The following is a 22,552-nucleotide window of genomic DNA, read 5'->3' on the forward strand; positions in this document are numbered from 1 at the left end:
AGATTGAAAGATTTTTAATTTGTCGAATGTGCACATTACAACTACAAATAGAATATTTAAAATTATTTATATTCTAATGTATCAATTATTTGGATAATGTATATCATCAATAAAATGAAGAGTTTGAATTAACATACACGGAATAGGGAATTTGGACGGAATAAGGTTTGACGCATCATCACTTTTGAACTCTTATCGAACTGATTAACTTGAAATTTTGCATAAAGATTCTTTATTTATCGAGGATGGTTATAGACCTATTTTAATTTTTATTCATAAATTTAATCTGATTGAATGAAAGATTGTTGGTTCGAGTTCAACTATAGTATTTTTGTTGAGAATTTTCAACTTCAATGAAGATAATCCACGTAATTTTGTCAAAATAATAAATAATTAATGTATTTTTTTTCAATTGTGTTGTCAAGTGAAGAGAGGATAATACTTTTTTGCCCCACTTGGATGTAATGAGCTGGTTTACGTGCGTCATATGGAGGCCGAAAATGATTGTTTTCTGACCAGGCCGGTAAAATTTTTACGGCCCTAGGGCTGTAAAATAACCTTGAAGTCAGCTGATTCTGATTTGATGTGAACGTGTTTACAATAAATAGTTTATGAAACGGAATCAGTTTATGCTTCTAGAATTGAATAAAGTATTTTGCAATAAGATACTATCATTTTATTTGGATGAATGAAATACAAATAAGATATTATAAACTATTCAAATTTAATTTTCAGAGTATAATAGAATCTAACCTCAAACCTCATAGTACTACGTTTATCACGAAACCTGGTGGATAATTTTGGAACTACTTGGGAAATAATCATGGTGTTGAACGTTTTTAGAAATAGTTTATGAAACGGAATCAGTTCATGCTTCTAGAATTGAGCAATAATTAGTATAATAATAAAGTATTCTGCAATAATATACTGTCATTTTATTTGGATGAATGAAATACAGATAAGATATATATTATAAACTATTCAAATTCGATTTTCAGAGTAGGATAGAACTTCTAAACTTCCGAAGTCGACGACAACAAGCATTGTTGACGTTGACATTCAGATTGGCCAAAATTCAAGTGTGCTAAAACAGCTGATCAAAAAACTTTTCATCATTTGTGTTTATTATTCAATAATTAAAACATTTATAATAATATCATCTTATTGTCATTTGAAAGAATAAAAAAGTATAAACTCAACCTCCCACATAATTGAACATAATATTTTAGGTTATTTAAACAAATCAGAATAAAAACTAAAAATACTTGGACAATTTCCTGATATTCAGATTACCTCAGATTTGCTAGAGCTATGACCTTCCACTTTTGCTTTCGGAAGTGCTTAATAAACAATAATTCTCATATATATATTGTTTATTTTTCTGTGTGGCGAAAAATAGCGTTCACACCATGGGCAAAAATGGTTTTCCTGCTCTCAATCTTTTCTAGTCCTCGGCCTACGGCCTCGGACTTGAAAACCGATTTCAAGCAGGAAAAGTCTCATTTTCGGCCCTAGGTGCGAAATATACTATTGGACCCAAACTGTTAAAAATTGGATTGCAGGCTGTCCTATTGCAAAAATTAACAGTATTAGTTTTTTCTTCATCACTTCTGGGGGACTTTTGTCACTCCCGGACTTCACTCAATTTTAAAAGTTTTTTCTTTCAAGACTTTTTATAATCGATGATTTATATATTAGCTGGATAGAAAGTGATTACAAGAAAAATAACTGTGGAATAATTATAAGTATCAATTATTAATCTTGAAAATTTGTCTATCACGGGAATGAACGGAATCAAGAAAAATGCCAATAAAACTATCATTTTGAAAACCATTTCACTAAGATAAAGAAGTTGAAAAGAAAAATACTTACTTGGATGACTTGGAGACCAACAGATCGGCTGAATCTTGATGGTAGACTAAGTGGACCTTTCTCAGCCCTCAGCAACTCAAGATCGCGCGTATATTTCTTCAGCTTGACAGTAAACTCGCTATCCTGAAACCACAAAATTGGAAAATGTATCTAAATCATCGACTGCTTAATGAATAAAAAAAATAGTCTACTCATTCAAATCTCTGAACTAAATAAATAAAAAAAAACGAATTACTGGCTCGTCAGAGATTGATAATGGTGCAGCAAATTTTACTAGATTATCGAGAATGTTCTAATAATTAGAGTGGTTTTCAAATATCAAGTCGTTTCATTCAATACGGATATCAACCACATAACCTATACTAGAACAAAGAAAGTCACTGAGTCCTAAAAATGACTTTGCTTCAGTAGGCTAAAATGTTGAATATAATCACGAATTGCGATTGAAAGCTTACATTTCTACGGTAGTTGCTACAAATACAAGAAATATTGATTTTTGTTGTGTTTAGCTGTGAGAAGGATCTCGAATGAAATTGGCAAGGGATTTGGTAGAAACAACATTGGTTCTTATAGAGTCGGCTTAGGTACAGAAGGTTCTAATTTACAATTTTTGGCTTTTTGAGTTATGCACTTACATCGTACCCCAAAAACAAAGAGAATGTACCAGTCTTAATGTTCTACGTTTTTCAACTGTATTTTAGTAATGAAATTTGATAGATGTGCAATTGGTTTAGCCATAAGGTTCTAGGATTATTTGTATGGGCGCAAATGTACTAAGAAAGGCACTCTGTAGTAATTTTCAAATAACAACCGTGGAAGATGTCTTTATTTATTAGAACTAGTGTAAAGAGAAACGCGATTATTATAAGTCTAAATCATCAAACATCAAAAAGTAGATTTTTCATCGTAAATTTGTATGTTGCACAAAACATCGAGGCATTCAATAAAAGATTGATTATAAGATTGGATGCAAGTGTATTTTGAACCTGTATTCAAAACTTCAAATGCTGATATCTCCATTGTAACCAAAATACACATAAAACCTTCTGGAACTAAGAAGACTTTTCTTATTTAGTGTTTACCCATTGACAAACTGCAATGATAATCTTCCAATGGAATTTTTTCTGCTCAGCAGATCAGGGATTCAGTGATGTGCTACTAGCTGTTGGATAAATTGATTATTATGAATCGGGTAATTCATTCAACACGCATCACTATTAGTATATAAATCTGGTGTGGCGCACTCACACAACTTTCCTTGCCGTTATGAGAATTGATCACCTGACGCTAGTGTTCACGCGCATCTCAAGTCTATTTATAAACAAAGATCTGAGTCAGCTGGTGACAGGACAATAACGCTGGAGACATACGAGGTCTGCTATCTCTTCATAGTGAATCATTTAATAGAATCAACAGTTGCCAACAGTTTGCAATTGGATAATCTCATTTTTTTCAAATTTCGAGCTTATTTTCAATTTTAGGTGAAAATGTTACTGGACATTAAATTTTTATTTTTATTACTTCCATTAGAACTAGTCACTAGGACTAACCATTAATTTTGTTCTCTTATTTCTTATCCTAAAATATTAATTTTTATTGCTAAAGTCTTCCAGTGAAGCCTACAGTTCTAATCTATAATTCTTCTACTTTAAATTCTTTCGCTACACATTTATTTAATTTATACTTTTTTCACTTCACTAGCACTACACCAACTCGAAGGGCTTTGTTCTCTTCAACCTCCTTGTGAGTTCAGTTCTGTCTAGGAGTTGGATGACTTCGGTGTTGTCGTGTTGATGAAGACGTGACTCATGATGGGCTGCCAATCGTCTTATTTCACTGGTCACATAGGGGATGTGTAGATCTCGGTGCAAATCGCTGTTCCTTATGTACCAGGGCGCATTCACCATGTTCCGCAGTACTTTGTTTTGGAATGTTTAAATCTGGTTGATGTTAGATGTTCTAGACGAGCCCCAAGCTGAATTCCATACGTCCAGACAGGTTTCAGAATTTGTTTATAAATCAATATTTTGTTTTCCAATGAGAGTTGTGATTGTCTGCCCAACAGCCAATAGATTTTACTGTATTTGAGTCCCAGCTCACTCCTTTTCATCTTGATATGCTCTTTCCATTTCAACTTGGCGTCAAGAGTCATTCCAAGGTATTTTGCTGTGTTGCTGTGTGGTACTACATTCCCATTTAGATTTATACGAATCGGATCATTGATATTTTTGTTTGTGAAGTTGATATGAATGGACTTCATCTCATTCAATCGGATTCTCCATTTCTTTGTCCAGTCACTGAATTTGTTGCTAGCATTCTGTAGTTTTGTGGCTGCTTCTTGTACTGTTTCCCCTTCTGCCAGTATTGCAGTATCATCAGCAAAAGTAGCAATTGTCACTGCATCCAATTCAGGAAGATCGCTTGTGTACAGCACATAAAGAACTGGTCCAAGAAAACTACCTTGTGGAACTCCAGCCCTTATTTCCTTTAATTCAGAGACGTCATCACCTTGTTTTACTCTGAACAATCTGTTAGTGATGTATGATTTTAAAAGTTTTACAAGTGGAGTGGGAAGAATTTTATGAAGTTTATTGATCAGTCCTTCATGCCACACTTTGTCAAATGCCTGTGCCACATCAAGTAAGATTGCTGAGCATATACATTTTTTCTCTAATGAATTCTCTATTACATTAGTGATTCTATGTACTTGGTCCAGGGTTGAGTGCTTCTGCCTGAAGCCAAATTGATGGGCTGGTATCAGATTCCTGCTACTTATGATGGGAGCCAATCTCTTCATTAGCAATTTCTCAAAAAGCTTTGAAATTACAGGTAGAAGAGATATTGGGCGGTACGATTTTGCTTCTTGAGGACATTTCCCAGGCTTTTGCAGCATAATGACTTCTGCCACCTTCCAAATTGAAGGAAAATGCTGTAAATATGTTAGCATGATAATACCTTTCCTTGGAAGTTTCTTCAAGATTTCACCTGTAATCAGATCAAACCCAGGTGCTTTTTTGGTAATCAGATTATTTTTTATTTCTTCTTGAACCTCATTTATAGAAACTAGATCAATCTTTGTATCTAAATCATCTATTATATCTTCTTCAGGATCAATTTCAGATTGAATGTTGTTTGGCTGAAAGATTTCTTCTAGATGATTAGCAAATATATCTGCCTTTTCACTGTTATTTCTTGCCCAAGTACCATCTGGTTTTCTGATTGGAGGGGATTGTGATATTGGTCGCTTAATTCTTTTTGTTGCTTTCCATAATGAATAATCTGTACTGGCATCAGCTGTCAAATTTTGAAGGTAGTTATTAATGGACTCCTCAGTTAGTTTCCTTATCTCTCTTCTCAATTGTTGTGTTTTGTTATTCAATATATTTTTGTCAGCAGGATCACGTGTTTGTTGCCATCTTCTTCTTGCCCTTCGTTTCTCTAAAACAAGTTGTCGAATCTCCAGTGGGTAATTGCATCCTTTTGTTTTCCTGGTGTATTGTCTAGTGTTTTTCCAGGCTGATTTCTGGATTTCCCACATGAAATTTTCTGCGGCTTCATCTAACTGCTCAGCTGTTCTAAGAGGAATATTCAAGTTGATTTCATTCTCCAAATCCACTTTGAAAGCTTCCCAGTCTGTTGTTCTGTTGACTAACATTGGTCTGTCTTCTTTCTTTATTATTCGTTCACTTAGTGTGAGAATTACAGCTGAATGATCAGAATCCAGGTCAAAGCTCTCTTCAATGTCAATAAAATTACTGGATATTCTCTTTGTTATGAAGAAATCTAGAAGATCTGGAGTTTTATTCAAATCTGTTGGCCAATAAGTAGGTGTCCCTGTTAAATGGAATTCGCAGCCCAGCTCCTGGATAGCCTCTCTGAGTTCTTTTCCTTTGGTAGTTATGAGTCTTGAACCCCAATCCTTATGCTTGGCATTAAAATCTCCACCCACAATTTTCTCTTCTTCCTCCCAATTCGGTGGTGAATAACTTTTATTGGTACTTATAGACGATGCTGGTTGCATTGTATTTGAAGCTGATGATTGAATCTTCTGTGTTGTTGAAGATGCTGAAGAAAACATCTCTCTCAGCTGATTGATCTCCAACCGTGCACTCTCCAACTCCTTTTCCAGCTTATTCATTCTTTCTCTCTCTTCACTCTGTTGACAAGTGACTTCTTTCCATTTTTTCAAATTTTCAAATTTTCAAATTTTTATTTTATTTATTCAAGTAAGTTACAATACATTCTGGTTCATACACGAATCTACAATAAATTACAGTACAACAGCCAATTATGCAGCAAATTTTACATATTATGAAAACTTATTAATTACAATGAAGATTGAATGCAACATTAGAATATTGATAATATAGTATTGTAATATAACTACATAAATCAGCGGTGTTTCAACAATGAATAAATGATAATTTCAATGAATAAATATACACCCCACTATATATTATATGTGTTGGGGTATAAGTAATTAGTTGCTTATTGCGTGTAATAATTACTATTTACAAACTTCATTCACTGATATGGGATTAAAGTTTTTTATAATAAAATTAGTAAAAATGTATAATACAAACAAACAAATTATGGAATTAGTAAATAAATATTAATGTTCTATTAAGGATAATAATAAGAAAGGTTATTTTTAGAAAAATGAAAAACAGTAAAGAGTGGAATGAAGAATAAATAGTTTCAATATTTACAGTCTAACTAAATTTTCACAATTTTCCACTCCAATATCAACCAACCAGGAAAATAAACTTTTCTTGAACCTGTGTCTATTGAATTCTTCCCTAATGTAACTTGGTATTGAATTATAAATTTTTGGTCCCAAATATGTGTAGTTTCTTTGCCCAAATGTAGTGTTCATCCTTGGTACTATTGAATACGTGTTTCTCTGCCTTGTTTGATGGTTATGATCTGCCAGTCTTATGTGTTCGTTGTTTCTCCTCATTCGCGTGATGATAGCCTGGATGTAGAGTTGTCTTACACTCAGTACTTTACTGTCCTTGAAAAGAATGTTCGTGGGGAATTGATTCTCCTTGAAGCCTATTATTTTTAGTATTCGTTTTTGAAGTTTATAGAGAGGTTCAACATGTGTAAAATTCGTAGCTCCCCAGATAATTATGACGTATCTTAAAATTGATTGCACTAAAGAAAAATAAACAGTTTTTAATGTCTCATAGTTGAGGATTTTACGGAGTTGATAGAATTTGTAGAGAAGCTTCCTGATCCGGGTAATTGATAGATTAATGTGCTTGTCCCATTTGAATTTGTTGTCCACTATTGTTCCTAAATATTTTATTTCATTGACTTGTTGAATTGAAGGGCAATCACACGGGTTGTTGGTGCTTCCACAGTGATGCAGGATTATTGAAGAATCCGGTGGTCTCGTCCGTTCTGTCAGAGAAAAGGCTAAAAATTTCGTTTTTGTTGCATTTACTGTAAGCAAATTTTCTCTTAACCATTTATCGACTTTGATCAATTCTTCCTGTGCCAGATTAAAAACTTCCTCCCAGGTGTTTCCTTCAAATAGTATACACGTATCATCAGCAAAAGCTATTACTCTTCCTCTTATCTTAATTGAACATAGCTCATTTGCATATGCCAAATACAGAATTGGCCCAAGAACTGTTCCTTGGGGAATCCCAAACTTCATCGTTCCCTCTGAACTGAGATGTTCTTCAACTTTGACTTTTTGACGCCGGTCACAGAGGTATGATCTAAACCATGCTAGAGGAACTCCTCTAATTCCCATGGCTTCTAATTTCTTCAGCAGCAAACTGTGATTAACAGTGTCAAAAGCTTTTGCTAGGTCCAGGAACACTGCTGCACATTTTTTGTTATTTTCTAGCTTATCTGTGACAAAATTTGACAATTCTAATACCGCATCTTCTGTACTCCTCCCCTCACGAAAACCAAATTGATTCCTAGATAGTAAGTTGTTTTTTTCCATGTAATTCACAAGACGTTTCTTTACCAGTTTTTCCAAAATCTTAGAAATATTGCTTATAAGTGAAATAGGCCTGTAATTGGTGGCATTTGTTTTGTCGCCTCCTTTATGTAATGGTCTAACACATGTCTCTTTCATAGCTTTTGGAAAAATTCCTTTTGACAGACTTAAATTAAATATGTGAATTAATGGTTTTACAATTACATTTTTTATCGACTTCAATGTTCTATTATTGATTCCATCAAGTCCTGGAGCACTGTCATTTCGCAAACTACTAATAGCTTCAAGAAGCTCATCTTCAGTTACTGGGTGAAAGTAGATGGAGTGTAGAGTTCTTGTAACAGGTTTATATTGGGATATGATTTGGTCTAGTGGTTTTCTTAAGGAATCTATTATTGTCTCCGCCATTTCTTCACCTACATTTGTGAAAAAGTTATTCATGTGGTTGAGCACAGTTTCTGGATTTTCCTTTAGATTGAAAATCCTATCATCTATTTTAATAGCATTCAATTTCATTTTTGTTTTTGATTTAGAGTCAGTAGCATCTTTGATTACTTTCCACATTTTTTTATTATCCTTTCCAGCTTCATACAATTTCTCTCTATAGTATTGGTCCTTTGTTTCATGAATTAAAGCTGTGAGTGTATTCCTATACCGACGATAGAAGTTGGTTAAGTTAATGTTGTTTGGGTCTTCCTTCTTCTTTTGTTGAGTAGATTTCTGGTTCTTATTGCTGCTACTATACCTCTGGTGATCCATGGTTTGATGGGTTTGTACTTCTTCTGCCGCCGATGCTGCTTGATATTATTTTGTATATGTTGTCTCAGAGTTGATAAGAAGGTGTCATAAGATGTATCTGGATTATTATCTTCTAAAACATGAATCCACTCCTCATTCAGTAGTTCATTCTTCAAGCTATTAATGTCTATTTTCTCGTTTATTTCATGTGTTCCAGTTTCATTTGCACTATTTCTCGAAATATGTTGCACTCCTAGAATTGTGGTGAAGTGGTCAGTTATTGTTGATTCATAAATGATTGGAAAAAGATTATCTCTGGAGTTGGTAGCAATGTGATCTATGCAAGAAGCAGTTTCTGTTGTAGTTCTGGTTGCTTGTTTAATGCAGAGTCTGAGCCCATGCTCGCTTAGAAGATCGCAGTAGTCATTCAATTGATGATGTGGACGAATTTGAAGGGTGTTAATATTCATGTCTCCGGCACATATGACTTGTTGCCCTCTTAATTCATTCAGGATCGATTCCAAGTCACTCAGGAAATCTGTAATATCATTGAAGGACGGTGATCTGTATATTGCAAGGATGTTCCACTTTTTGTCTGCTGCATCCAACCGAATATGTAGGACATTTGCCTGGTTAATATGTAGCTCAACACATTGTACATTTATACTATCTTTAACATAAACAACTACACCATCATTTTGTAATGGGTTGTTTATGGTGGAAAATACATCATATCCTCGAATGGACTGGAGTACAAATTCAGTCCTAATCCAGCATTCGGTTAGAATAATAACATCAAAAGAAAAATTAATGTCGCACAATTGAATCATCAGCTCATCAAAATTTCTTCTGATACTCCTTATATTGAGACAGAAGATGCTCAAATCACAAGAACTCAATGCTGCACAAAGTTGTTGACTGTTGTTGATCACTTCATCGTTTATTTCTTCAAAATAATCAAGATCCTCGAAGCTGAGCAAATTTGATAAGTTGTTGTTACTCATTATTTAAACTCTCATTAATCCCTTCCATGTTTCTTTCATTCCAGCTTAAGAGAAACTCTTCACTAACATCCTTTAGTTTTCGAATTAGGGTCAGCACTAAATCTTCTTGCCCTGTTGTGATATATCTGAAGGTTTGTGTGTGTCTGCTCATTGCTACTATTACATGTTGTGTGCTGTTATATATTCCAAGTTGTTTTTTATTGTTCCTTATCAGAACTACATTCTTGTGAGTTAAGCCCTGTGCTTCATGAATTGTATGGACTTTAACTGAAGGGTGAAGTTTTGATTGCAGCTCTTCTAGCACTGTTTTCTTCTCGAGCTGAGTGAATGTAAGAATCAGAGTGTTAGGTTCAAGTGGTCCAAGTTCTCCATTTGTTATTGGAGGTCTGACGGATAACAGGACCTCATTTTTCGTACTAATGTCCTGGTAGTAGCTGGAAAGGATGTAGCAGACGTCTATTGGACACCTTCTAGTTACTGTTTGATGGATTCTCTTCTCACAGAGAGATGAAATGTGTGACCATTCAGCTGTTAATTTACTTCTCTCTATGTAAGGTATTTGGTTTGAATCTCCTAGCAGAATAATCTCAGAAGCACCAGCGAGAGATGAGACAAATCCCACGAAACCTGCATGCATTAATACTGCTTCATCTATGAAAACACGTTTGTACTGCTTTTTTGATCCGTTTATTATAAAAGATGAAACTGTTCTATAATCCTGTTTAATTATTCTTTCATATTTATTTTTGTGAATTCTATTCACCTCTTGCCTAATTTCATTTATTCCAGCTCTTGTCTGACACAAAATGAGATCTTTACCTGGTGTATGTTGCTGAAGGATAAAGTGAGTTTTACCACACCCTGGAACTCCATCCATCCAAGTTATTTTTGGCATCTTACAATTTGTGATGTCAACTTTTAGAATATTCTTCAGCAGCTCAGCATTCAGCATGATTTGGGTGTCTCTACTGACTAGAATATACTTTTCCTTAGTTAAGAATGACTTTGTTGTTTCATTGTAGGGTACGTATTTTCCTTCATTTTCTAAACAGAAGCCCATTCGATATGTAGTGGATGTCGGCCACAGGAAAGTCTTAAGTCGATTGTCGTAGATGTTCATCTCGTTTCGCCTTATCTCTTGAATACATGCTGCTGAAGAAGAGATATTACTATTCAGTGATGATAGTACTCCCCTATATAAATCCGCATTCAGAACATCATACTGTTGAATAAAGTTCCTGAGTTCTATCATACTGTTCAAATAAGCATAAAGAATAGAATCATACGGTAGGTATCCTTTTGGACAATCTTCAGAGCCATCGTTTTCATGTGGTATATCCAAGAACTTTAGATTGTTTATTCCTCTGTAATAGAATACATAATTCAGGTTTTTAGTTTTAATTACTAAACTTAAAATGTCCAAGCATGTAAACTCGGAGTCAATATCAAAAGAATCTATTCCAATCGTAATGTTGTATTTATTTATCGATGCATATTCGTCTATTACCAGTAAGAGGTCACGGATACCTAATTGAGCCTCATTGTTATTATTTTGCGCTAATATCAATGTCAATGAATTTTTAACAAGATGAAAACGAATTGAGCTATTATTTACGTTCCGTAAATAAACAGTAGGTAAGCTATTGTATTCATCTTGACTCAGCGTTTTCTTCTTGATTGAATGTGCAACGCCTTCTGAAATACGTAAACAATTTTTATTCCAGCGAGCTAATGATAAATTAAAATCTGTATATTGACCAAAGCTGAAAATCAAAGACGTCCTACTTTTCGCTGACTGTTTTATTAATTCTGTTTTTTTAATAGATGATAGGAAATCTTGAATATCTATTTTTATATTTGATGCTGTGAATTTATTTGATGATTTTGAGCTGGAAATTCTATTTTTAATCTTTTTAAGCACTTCCATAATTTGTTCGATCAATTGATTGTTGCAATGCTTTCACATAGCTGGGACACTTTAGATAGTTTACTTTGTGGTCTGAGGGTTTATCAGCTCTTTTGCAGTTAAAACATACTGGAGGTTTATCGATTGAAGGGCAGGTTTTGATGTTGTGCCCTGTGATGGAGCAATGACCACAGATATCTTCTTCCTTTTTACAATGTTTTGTGATGTGCCCATAGACTTGACATTTATAGCACCTTTGCACTGCATGATAATCATTAACTCTACATGATGTCATATCTATAAATATTTTTTTCTTATTAATTATTGCTTTCCTAATTTCGGGTTCACATTCTACTACCCAATGCACGGAATCCTTGTTTTTCGGCCCTAATTTGAATGATGGCTTGCAACCTTCTTCAAATTTTTGTTTTTCTATTCCTGAATTGACAAAATTTTTGTTATATATTTCTTCAGTTACCTCTTTGTTAGTGAGATCAGATGGAACATCATAAACAATTATCCTGGGTTTTTTATTTTGGGGCTCAGTTATCTTGATTTGATCATTATTCACAGCTTTATTCTTCAATAATTTCTTTTTGTCCTCTAGAGAATCCAGAACAATGAGTAAACCTCCTCCTCTAACGGGTACTGTCTTTTTTATTCTAATGTTATCCTTTCTCGCGATGTTGGTTTTCAGTGTTCCTTTTATTTTTTCACTGTCTTGTTTCTCATTACCGGTGGAATTTGAGGGTTTAATTAAGACTACCTGTTCTTTTGGAAGGATTTTCCTGACTTGATTATTGGACTGGGGATCGCTTGAAGTAGCTTTTTTCGGTAGTTGTATCATGTCTGCGTAAGTAATAGGCCTGTCTTTATTTTTAATTTCCTGAACAGATTTGCTTATGTCCTGTAATGAGTCATGAATTTTCGGATGCCCTAAAGTATCACTTATTTGGCTAATAGTAACTGCTCTCGTTTCTACTTTCACGATTACCAATGCTAATTTTTGAACTAATTCTAAGAAATTATCATATTCGGCTCTGGAAACCTTGTTTTTTTTAAATTCTGACGAAGCCCATTCCTTGAATTCCGAAGAGATACTCTTCATGTTCATTATGTCTGTGTTGAATTCACTCAGCAATAATTGTTCAACAGTTTCCATTTTACCTGGTTGTTCTCGTACTTTGAGTCCTTGGTTCCCTGGAAAGTTATCCTCTTCTTCCTCCTCCTCGAATTGCGGGATCAGTCCATCCGGTGGTTTGGTTGGTGACCTCATCTATCCGACGACGATGACGTATGAAGATAGCTGCTGTATGGTTATGTTCCAGTGACCCACTTATTGATGAACGATGATTGTTTTGAAAACTATCACTACGGTGAAACTAAACTACTAAGATGTTTACTCTACGAGCGCTACTGTAAGACGATGCATTTCTAGGGGTTTTTTGTTTAAATTGTATCTGAAGCCTGATAATTGGGAATCTAAAATCAAATTTTGCATAGATGGGGTGGAGCTCCTGAAATTTTTACACATATGGGAAGTTGATAGAGCTTATCAATGACTATTTTAAGTATAAATTTAATAAAAATCGTTGGAACCATTTTCGAGAAAATCGCGAAAAACCCGGTTTTTGACAACATTTTCGCCATTTTAGCCGCCATCTTAATTTGCATTTGATCGAAATTGTTCGTGTCGGATCCTTATATTGTAAGGACCTTAAGTTCCAAATTTCAAGTCATTCCATTAATTGGGAGATGAGATATCGTGTACACAGACGCACATACACACACACACACACACACACACACACACACACACACACACCACACACACACACACAGACCAATACCCAAAAACCACTTTTTTGGACTCAGGGGACCTTGAAACGTATAGAAATTTAGAAATTGGGGTACCTTAATTTTTTCGGAAAGCAATACTTTCCTTACCTATGGTAATAGGGCAAGGAAAGTAAAAATTATTGTATGACATTATGCACTTCTACGATACGTATAATATACAGAGTGAGTCAAGGTATGGGAACCCTTCAATATATTGGAGACTGTTTTAGTTATAATACTATTATACAACTGAATTTCAACCTCTCATAAGGGGGTGACTTGGGGGTTGTAACTCGAATATTTTACATGTAAACATACATTGTGTGGTACATCATTTTAAAGGCCTTTTTAAAACAAAAAAGATGGCATCGATAAAAATGTTCTATGATACTTGTATCCAAAATAGCGGCTGATTGAAGTTTCAGTTTTTAAGGGAATGAAGGGTTGTAAGTTGTAACTCAAATATTTTGAATGTAAAGACCCATTGTGTGATACATCATTTTGAAGGCCTTTTCAAAACCATAAAGATGACATCAATAAAAATGTTCTACGTTATTTTTATCCAAAATGGCGGCTGATTGAAGTTTCAGTTTTTCAAGGAATAATTGATAAAGCTCAATCATCCACCATTTTGGATAAAAGTATCGTAGACATTTTTTATTGATGTCATCTTTCTCGTTTTGGAAAGATGTATCACACAATGGGTGTTTACATTCAAAATATTTGAGTTACAACCCCTTAATCACCCCCTTATGAGGGGTTGAAATTTAGTTGTATGTAAAAAGGTAGAGTATTTGAACAATAGCTTATCCTGGAAGTTACAGGATCGTGGACACAACAGTATACAATTTATTGAAGGGTTCCCATACATATGACTCTCTGTATATATCCGTTACAATCATATCTGAGCATAAAGTCATGACTTCCTATATACAGGTAGTATATAGGTGGTCCTGATAAAGTCCAAAGTCTGAATTAGGATGAAGAAGAGGAAAAATTCAACTTGAATGCATATACGAATACTGTAGTATATTTTTGTATCGATGGAAATTATTTTTATCTGAGAATCAGTCAGGCTAAAATGACATCAATAAAAATTGAACTGAGGAAAAATTTAATTTAACTAAGCTACTCACAATTTTCTCGAAATAATTGCATCGGCGAATCCATCTTTCAATGCTTTCTTGAGCAGCTTGATAGTTTGCCCTCAGTTCGCCCAACTCATTTTTGTAGGCCAGAATTTCGGTCATTTTGATTGTCATGAGATCTTCTAAATCCTGAAAAAATCAAAGACAATAATTGTTAGTTATGTCTAGTGTGCAAAATGGGAACTAAACTGAATCCAAAGTAAAGTTTACTCAAGAGTCATAAGCGAGTGTGGGATTTTTTCTTGAGTGCGGCAAAGATACTTTCCCACCAATTCTCTTGACTATTAACACAATCTAAAATAGAAGTAGACTAATTATTTGACTATTCACTCATAATCTAATATAGAAGTAGAGAGGTTGTCATGAAGCCTTGCAGTATGACAGTTCTATTATTAAATTATTCCAAACAATTAGAGTAGCAGTTTCCTACTCTGTGGCAATAATATTGTAGATTCTATGATCAATAGGAATGTAAAGTAACATAAAGCATCTAAACACGTTCTACTCGACTCAGTGCAAAATGTTAATCTAAGCTTGCCCTTGGATGAATTGATTTGTATTGCATATTTTCAGAGTAATTACTTTGTTGACCAGAGGAACGCTGCTTTCCAATAAGTTCCTGTGCTGCTGCTTCTGCTAACAGAAACAGAATACCATTGGTTCTTATGGGCGTCTTCACACATTGACAGTGATCCAATGTGTGGACACTCTCATAAGAATAAAATGGTCTCCTCTTTCTGATCAACAGATCAGAATTCCATTGGATAAAGTAGGGCTTGGTTTCTCCTCTACACTTTATATTTTATGAAAGTTTATCATTATAATGCCTGGTAAGTGTAATTTTTATGAATAAGTGTATTTTTTAAATAAGTCTCCTAGAGAAGAAATCTAATGAGGATATGTTTTTGAGTTGGACTCAAATTTTCCAAGTACAATCAACCTGCATAACATCAGCTTATTGGCTTGTATTGCAAATTTCAAATATACATCCTGAGAGACAACTAAAAATACATGGTTACCGGTACAGGAATATTTAATATTGCACGGAATGTGAATGCAAATTAATATACTGAAGCAATTCAAACTGAAACAGACTTTACCAAATTCGAATCATCATACTGTCTACACTCAAGAGTGACCACTTATAAGTTGTTTTATTGTAGGCATATTAACTTTTATAAGACTGTCTCCGAATAAAATGAATAACTAAATAAGAGCCAAAGAAAATATTAGATCGTTCATCTAAGAAGGTTGTTGGAAGGTTAATGTGACAGCGTGACAGGTGTCACCCGAAGCACGTGCACCGTATCTGATAGCTTCCCTGATAACTGAACTATAACCATTTATATCACACCCTGATAACTAAACTTATCATACTTATATCACATCATGATTCATGATACGATCATAACTTATATTAATGTATCAGAATAAATAAAATCTTATAAAATGAAATAATCACATGTCACACTGATGAAGATATAAAAAGTATCCACTCACCGACTTTTTCATCCGTCTAAAAGTTTCCTTCAATAATGCATCACTTTTACCGTCTATATTTTCCTTCAAGAGGGATGCGGCCCCACTACTTTCCATCTTCTTACTCTTGTCTCTCCTTCTACTTTTGTTTTCACTATCTTCTTTATCACAGCCTAAAATGTTTCTCAATAGTTCATCTTTATTGAGACTATAACCGCAGGTGCACTTACACACACATTTGACTTCAACATCCGAAACACTTGAAGCTCTAGTCACGCCTTCTGAGCTATCAGATTTCAATTCCAAGTCCAAACTAACGTCTGATTCATAGTTATCTAAATCTATTTTTACACTTTCTTTTTCATTGCTGCTAACATGATCAACAATTGTGCTTTTTTCGGGTTCACTAGTTTTCACACTGGATTTGGAATTGTGTTCAACAGAAGCTGCTGAAAGCGTACGTTTCCTTTTAGGCTCGGCAATTCCGTCTGTGATTGGCGAAGGCGAACGTTTCTTGAGACAGTCTTTATCGGTGGTTGAGCTATCATCAGTCTTCATTTTTTTGGAATTGTCTAGTTGCACTTCGGCCGGCCTTTTCAGAGGCAATTGAGGATCTGAAAGTATGAATCAGAGAAATGGGAATTAGAGAAGCTTGATTGGAATTAGAATGATAAGAGAGAACTGCATCAAATAATAATTAGAACTACAAATTGGAATAGTGATCAAGCCCCATAACATTTAAATATCGATTGTCAAGTATCTATCAAATCCTTGACCACCAAGTTCTTAGGAAACAAGACGTAAAAAATTTTATCTCAATTTCATTAGAAAAACCAATATTCAAATAACAATAAATAATACAGATTAGTATTGATGATTTTTTTATTGTAACTGACAAATGCGAAACATAGAATGAAAAATGCAAATGCATGAATATGCATTGTTATTATAAGACATAAGAAATTTTGAAGTAATGAAAATACGTATTGGAACTTAAATGGCTCCAACTATGAGATCAATACCATTAATAAATTATCAACAAAGAATTACAGTTTATTTTCATCAATAGGCCAGAAACAGACGAAATGTATTTTTAATGCTTAGTTATATTTCACCTCCATAGATTAGTGATTGAATTAGAACTGGAAGAAAACAAGGTTAATTGGCTCTATTCTCGTACAGAACTACAAGTACCAGCAGCAGTAGTTGAGCTACATTATTTTTACCAATTCATGTTATTAATGAAAAATGTACCTAAAAACATTGATTAAACATCATTTTATTATCCATCATATTCATTGCTATTCAAAATTCAAATCTACTCTTTCTTTGAATGGAAATTCATTTAATATTTTTCTGAATATTTTGCAATTATAATTTTGTGTAATATTTATGATTGGGGAATTAAGGCAGTGCAAAGGCTAAAAAAACTTCCATTGGTGATATAATTTTCAAAGTTTTTTAATTTGTATGCTATCAAGCTATATGATGTACTTATTGTATGAATCAATAAAGTATAAAAGTATAATGCTTTAGAATTAAGTTTGTTTTTCTGTAATTCTTCAAAATTATATTTTCAATAAGTGAATATTTCCTATTTTAGTTATAATAATGTGAAATATTTCTTCTATGTTTAGTTTTGAAGCATCTAAATTTGAAAATCTACTTTGTGAAAATACTTGAGGAACGAAAATTTTGTGAATTGAAGAACTACAAGACTTAACCTATTTCGGACTATGTGTTATGTTTTATTTGGGAGAGGAATAGCACAAGGTTACCTCATTCTCCTCTCCCTATCATTTTGATAATGTATTAATTGTATAAATGAATGAATAAATTAAAATGAAAAGAATAATTGTAGTAATAATAGTAATAATAATACGGTAGTTATCTAGTATATTTGTATACTATCAAAATGAAAAAGTTTTTTTTTCCGATTATTAATTACTTTTTGAGATATGAGCGCATAAAGTTGAAATTTTTGGGACAGATAATTTCAAATTCGGTAAGAAATAAATTCATGTAATTCTAAGGATAAATTCTTCATGGTATTGTTGATTGAACAAAACAAAAATTTTCTGGAAATATCAATTTTTGAGAAAATTATTCACTTTACCAAAATAACTTAAAAATAACTCAACTAAAAGTAGTTATTTTTGTTCATTTTTAGTGAATTGAATAAATTTTCTCAAAGATTGATATTTTTAGGAAATTTTTGTTTTATTCGATCAACACTACCATGAAGAGTTTCATGAATTTATTTTTTTAAGCAGCCAACCGCCTATGTTGGTTACAAAATTGAACCAAGGTGGTGTAGATTAGAGTCAAGTACAATAAGGCTTAATTGGTAATTTTTCTTCTGTTATGAATAACAATTTTCAGAATATCAACATTTGTGTAAAAATAGTAGTGACAACGAATATGAATTTCTATTGAATATCACGAAGTATGATCTGTGTGAATGACTGACAAAATAAGAAGAATGTAATTTATTTGTTTATGAAGATGTTTGATTACCTTCAGCTGAAGTGGATTCTGCTAGAACAGTTGATCTATCGGAAGACTTAGCTGTTTCTTTGGATTTCGCTATCTCGGCTTCAATAGCTTCAGTAGTTTTCTCTTCAGTAGCATCAGAGGTTTTAGATAGTTCAGCATCTTGAAGTTTCGATTCACTAGCTTTCTCTACAAGTTCCTCAACTTCTACTAAATCTGATACTTTTACTTGTTCATAGTTTTCAGCAGGTAGCTTTCCATCCATTTCTGAATCATTCACTTCCATCAGCTCCTCATTTTCTATAACTGTACCCTTAAGAGACTTTTCATCACAAGCTTTATCATTGGTCTTGTTATCAGTCTCCTGTTTTTTCTCATCTACATTACTTGATTGGTTTTTATCAACATCTGCATCCACTGATTCATCTGTCTTCATATTTGATTCAACAACTGCTTTCTCATCACCTTCCAGCAAAAGATTTTTTTCCTTTTCCTCACCCTTTTTCTTTTCATCTCCTAGTTTCTTATCTTCATCAATATTCAGTATCTTTTCTTCATCTCCCTCAAGTTTCTCTCCTCCAACATCCTTCAATTTATTATCCCCATCTTCAACAACTACTGTTTGCTTGCCTTGTTCCTTTAAATCATCATCTATTGAGATAAAATCCATATCAGATTTGGCCTCTTTCACATTAGAAGTTGAAGTTAATACATCCTCAGTTTCCATCGACTTGTCACTAACTGAAATATCCTCAACGAATTCCTCCAATTTTTGTTTTGTTTTGTTATCTTTACAAGCATCTGGTAGAGTCACTTTCAAATCAGGCTTCAAGCTAGACTTATCAATCGGTTCTGAAACAGCATTTGTTGAATAATTCTTGTCTTTAGTTGCCGCAATGTCCTCTCTTTTAGATTCATCTTGTTTAATTTTGGACTCCGGAATTTCTTCAACAGGCTTCAGAATTGTTTTCTCTCCCTTTTCCAAGTCTCCAATGGATGATGAACTATTTTCTGAAATTCCTTTCTCTTCTTCTTTTATAGGACGTTTTCTTTCAGAATCTGCAGCTATTAATCCATCAAGCTTTGGCGAAGTTTCTTGAGTATTTTCGGACTCGTCATTGGATATTTTCTGTAATGACTCCTCAGTTTTAGATATTTCCTTTGATGTAGCATCTTTCTCACTCGCAGCATCTTTTCCAACGTTACCGGTGCCATTAGTAACTTCTTTTAACAAACTAGACTCCTCAGTTTTAGATATTTCCTTGGATGTATCATCTTTCTCACCTGCAGTAACTTTTCCAACTTCACCGGCGCCATTAGTAACTTCTTTTACCAAACTGGACTTCTCAGTTTTAGATATTTCCTTGGATGTATCATCTTTCTCACCTGCAGTAACTTTTCCAACTTCACCGGCGCCATTAGTAACTTCTTTTACTAAAAATGACTCCTCAGTTTTAGAGATTTCCTTTGATGTATCATTTTTCTCACCAGCAGCATCTTTTCCAACTTCACCAGCGCCATTAGAAACTTCTTCCACCAAACTAGACTCCTCAGTTTCAGAGATTTCCTTTGATGAAGCATCTTTCTCACTCGCTGCATCTCTTGCAACGTTATCGGCGCCATTAGTAACTTCTTTTACTACACTAGACTCTTCAGTTTTATATATTTCCTTTGATTTAAAATCTTTCTCACTTGCTGTATTTCCTTCAACGTTAACGGGGCCATTAGTATTTGTTTTTACTGTACTAGACTCCTCAATTATGTTAATCATGTCAGACAACAGGCTTTCAAGAGTTTCTGATTTTTCAGCCCCTTCTTCAACATTCTTACTCACATTTTTGGAATCCAAAATGTCATTCAACTTGACAACATCTCTAGAAGTATTGTCAACTATTGAACTATCAACTTGAACTTTTGATGAAATAATAATACTACCTTCAACATTTGATGAGAAACCTTCAACTTCCAAAGAAGAAGACATTTTACAAATCAGCTTTTTCTTTTCTTCACTTTCTGACGATTCAGATTTTGTGGATAGCTTGCTTCGCATTGGGGTCTTTCCATCTTCAGTGGAGTCGATGGAGTTCACGCAATTGTCGCTAGTTTCTCGCTTGTTTGATGTTGACAATCCAGAGGCTTCTAGTCCTTGAATGAAAAAATGAAAATTCTATTAAGCTGTTTTATTTATTAATAAAAATCAGAAAAGAGAATGATTAAGAGAAGAATAGGATCAACTCAGAACTTCTGAGAGAGTTCTTTCTCTTAGCTATTGCTATTACATTTTTTTCACTTTAGCAAATTTTGTTGTTATTTTATTCGATCAATATTAGCTTATCGTCTGTTCATAATAATAGTTAATTAAATTCATTCCTTACATGATCAAGATTATTATTTTTTTCTATGGATTTTGTTTGACTGTGAGACATGCTTTAAAAAGATAGGGCAGGGCAAAATAGCTTATTTGATGTAAATTATTTATTTAGATGTTTGTAATCGGTGTAATTTCCTTTTAGCTGTATCCCTTTCTCTGAGTTGCTATTATTGCATTATGTTTGCGTTTCATGGAGGAAAATTTTGTTATATTATTTTAATCCTACTACTCTGGAATGGTTCAAATTCATCATGTGAATCTAATTGATGTTTTGACTCAATATTTTATTTAAAATTCAGTATTGTAAAACATTCTGGGTATCTTGTTTTTCATACGGGATATAAATAAAATAGATATAGAAGAATATGAGCCTCCATTTTTTATCATTATTGAGACAAATAATTTGTCAAATACAGCTCAGTATGTGTTTTTGAAAATGTTCATGTGCTGAAATTTTAATTCGACATTTGGTAAATAGGAAAATAGGATATAGGCCTAAATATTAGTATAACTGTCGTGGACCCATTAATGACATATGCCTAAATCTATGTATCAGAGAGGTAGAGCACCCACTAGAGACCACAGAGGCAACGCATCGCAAATTAAAAATATTCCTATTGAATACTCAAGGGGCTTATTGACAAGTAGAGCTGGCACGTTACACGTGAATATACACTGAGCTCAACATAAACTGGAGGTTACAGTGATTGCGACAACAGTGTTTTGTCCAGTTTTACTTGGAGAAAATAAAACAGTATTTTTGCTGCTTCATCAATTCAAACTCATCAGTTGGAATAGAATAAAAATACAGTGAAATCTCTCTTAACGGACACCTCCAAATAACGGACATCTCTCAATAATGGACAAATTTTTATTCCCCGCCATTTCTCCATAAGAGAATATACATCATTATCTCTTAATAGCGGACTCTCTGAATGACGGTTAACGGACACTTAAAAGGGACAAATTTGTAGAATAACGGGCACCAAAAAGTGGTTCTGTACTGTAGAGCTAGGACAAATAAAATTCCTCTTCCTGGCACATCAATTCGTGAAAAAGCTTTAGAAATAGCCAAACAGTTAGGTGTTGATGATTTTAAAGCATCGTCAGGATGGTTAGAAAAAATTCGAATCCGACATAACATCTCATATAAAGCTGTTTGTGAAGAGATCCATTTTGTTGATGAAAACATTGTTTTAGAGTGGAAAAGAAAACTAGAGGATTTATGTGAAGGCTTTGAACAAAAGAACATTTTCAACTGTGATGAGACTGGTCTATTTTTTAGAGCTTTACCTGACAAAACTATGTGTTTGAAAAGTAAAAATTGTAGCAGGGGGAAAATTTCAAAGGAAAGATCAACAGTTCAATTGACTGTAAACATGAATTTGAAGAGCCATTTATAATAGGGAAAGCTGCCAAACCAAGATGTTTCAAGGGGGTTGACATAAACCAATTGAATGTTCAATGGCATTCTTATAAACGAGCCTGGATGACTAGAGACCTATAATGTCTGAGTTTCCATTCAATTTTGATAGAGAGATGAAGAGGCAAAATAGAAGGGTGTGTTAATTTCTTGACAACGCTGCATATTATCATCCTGTGAACATCATCTTGGAAAATGTGAAGTTGATCTTTTTTCCACCGAATGCCACTTCAGCCTGTCAACCACTGGATCAAGGGGTGATAAAAAACTTTGATAATAAGAAGATATTCATTCTCCGTTGATAAAAAACTTTGAAGTTT

General features: G+C 33.8%; 1 protein-coding gene across 15 annotated transcripts in view; it reads right to left on the minus strand.

Annotated features, from left to right (window-relative positions):
* Nucleotides 1–22,552, minus strand: part of LOC111053681 (calponin homology domain-containing protein DDB_G0272472) — a 57,044-nt gene that overhangs the window by 17,182 nt on the left and 17,310 nt on the right. For 10 of the 15 annotated variants that reach the window (XM_039428458.1, XM_039428457.1, XM_039428455.1 and 7 more), the window contains exons 3-6: nucleotides 18,463–20,583; nucleotides 15,967–16,559; nucleotides 14,455–14,595; nucleotides 1,873–1,995 (exon numbers count right to left, since the gene is read on the minus strand). In XM_039428458.1, coding sequence (XP_039284392.1) covers nucleotides 1,873–1,995; nucleotides 14,455–14,595; nucleotides 15,967–16,559; nucleotides 18,463–20,583 — 2,978 coding nt within the window. The remainder of the gene's footprint in view (nucleotides 1–1,872; nucleotides 1,996–14,454; nucleotides 14,596–15,966; nucleotides 16,560–18,462; nucleotides 20,584–22,552) is intronic. The other 5 variants (XM_039428459.1, XM_039428461.1, XM_039428460.1 and 2 more) reach the window with 2 other exon arrangements.

Source organism: Nilaparvata lugens, chromosome 5 (assembly GCF_014356525.2).
Source record: "Nilaparvata lugens isolate BPH chromosome 5, ASM1435652v1, whole genome shotgun sequence".
Classification (NCBI taxonomy): domain Eukaryota; kingdom Metazoa; phylum Arthropoda; class Insecta; order Hemiptera; family Delphacidae; genus Nilaparvata; species Nilaparvata lugens.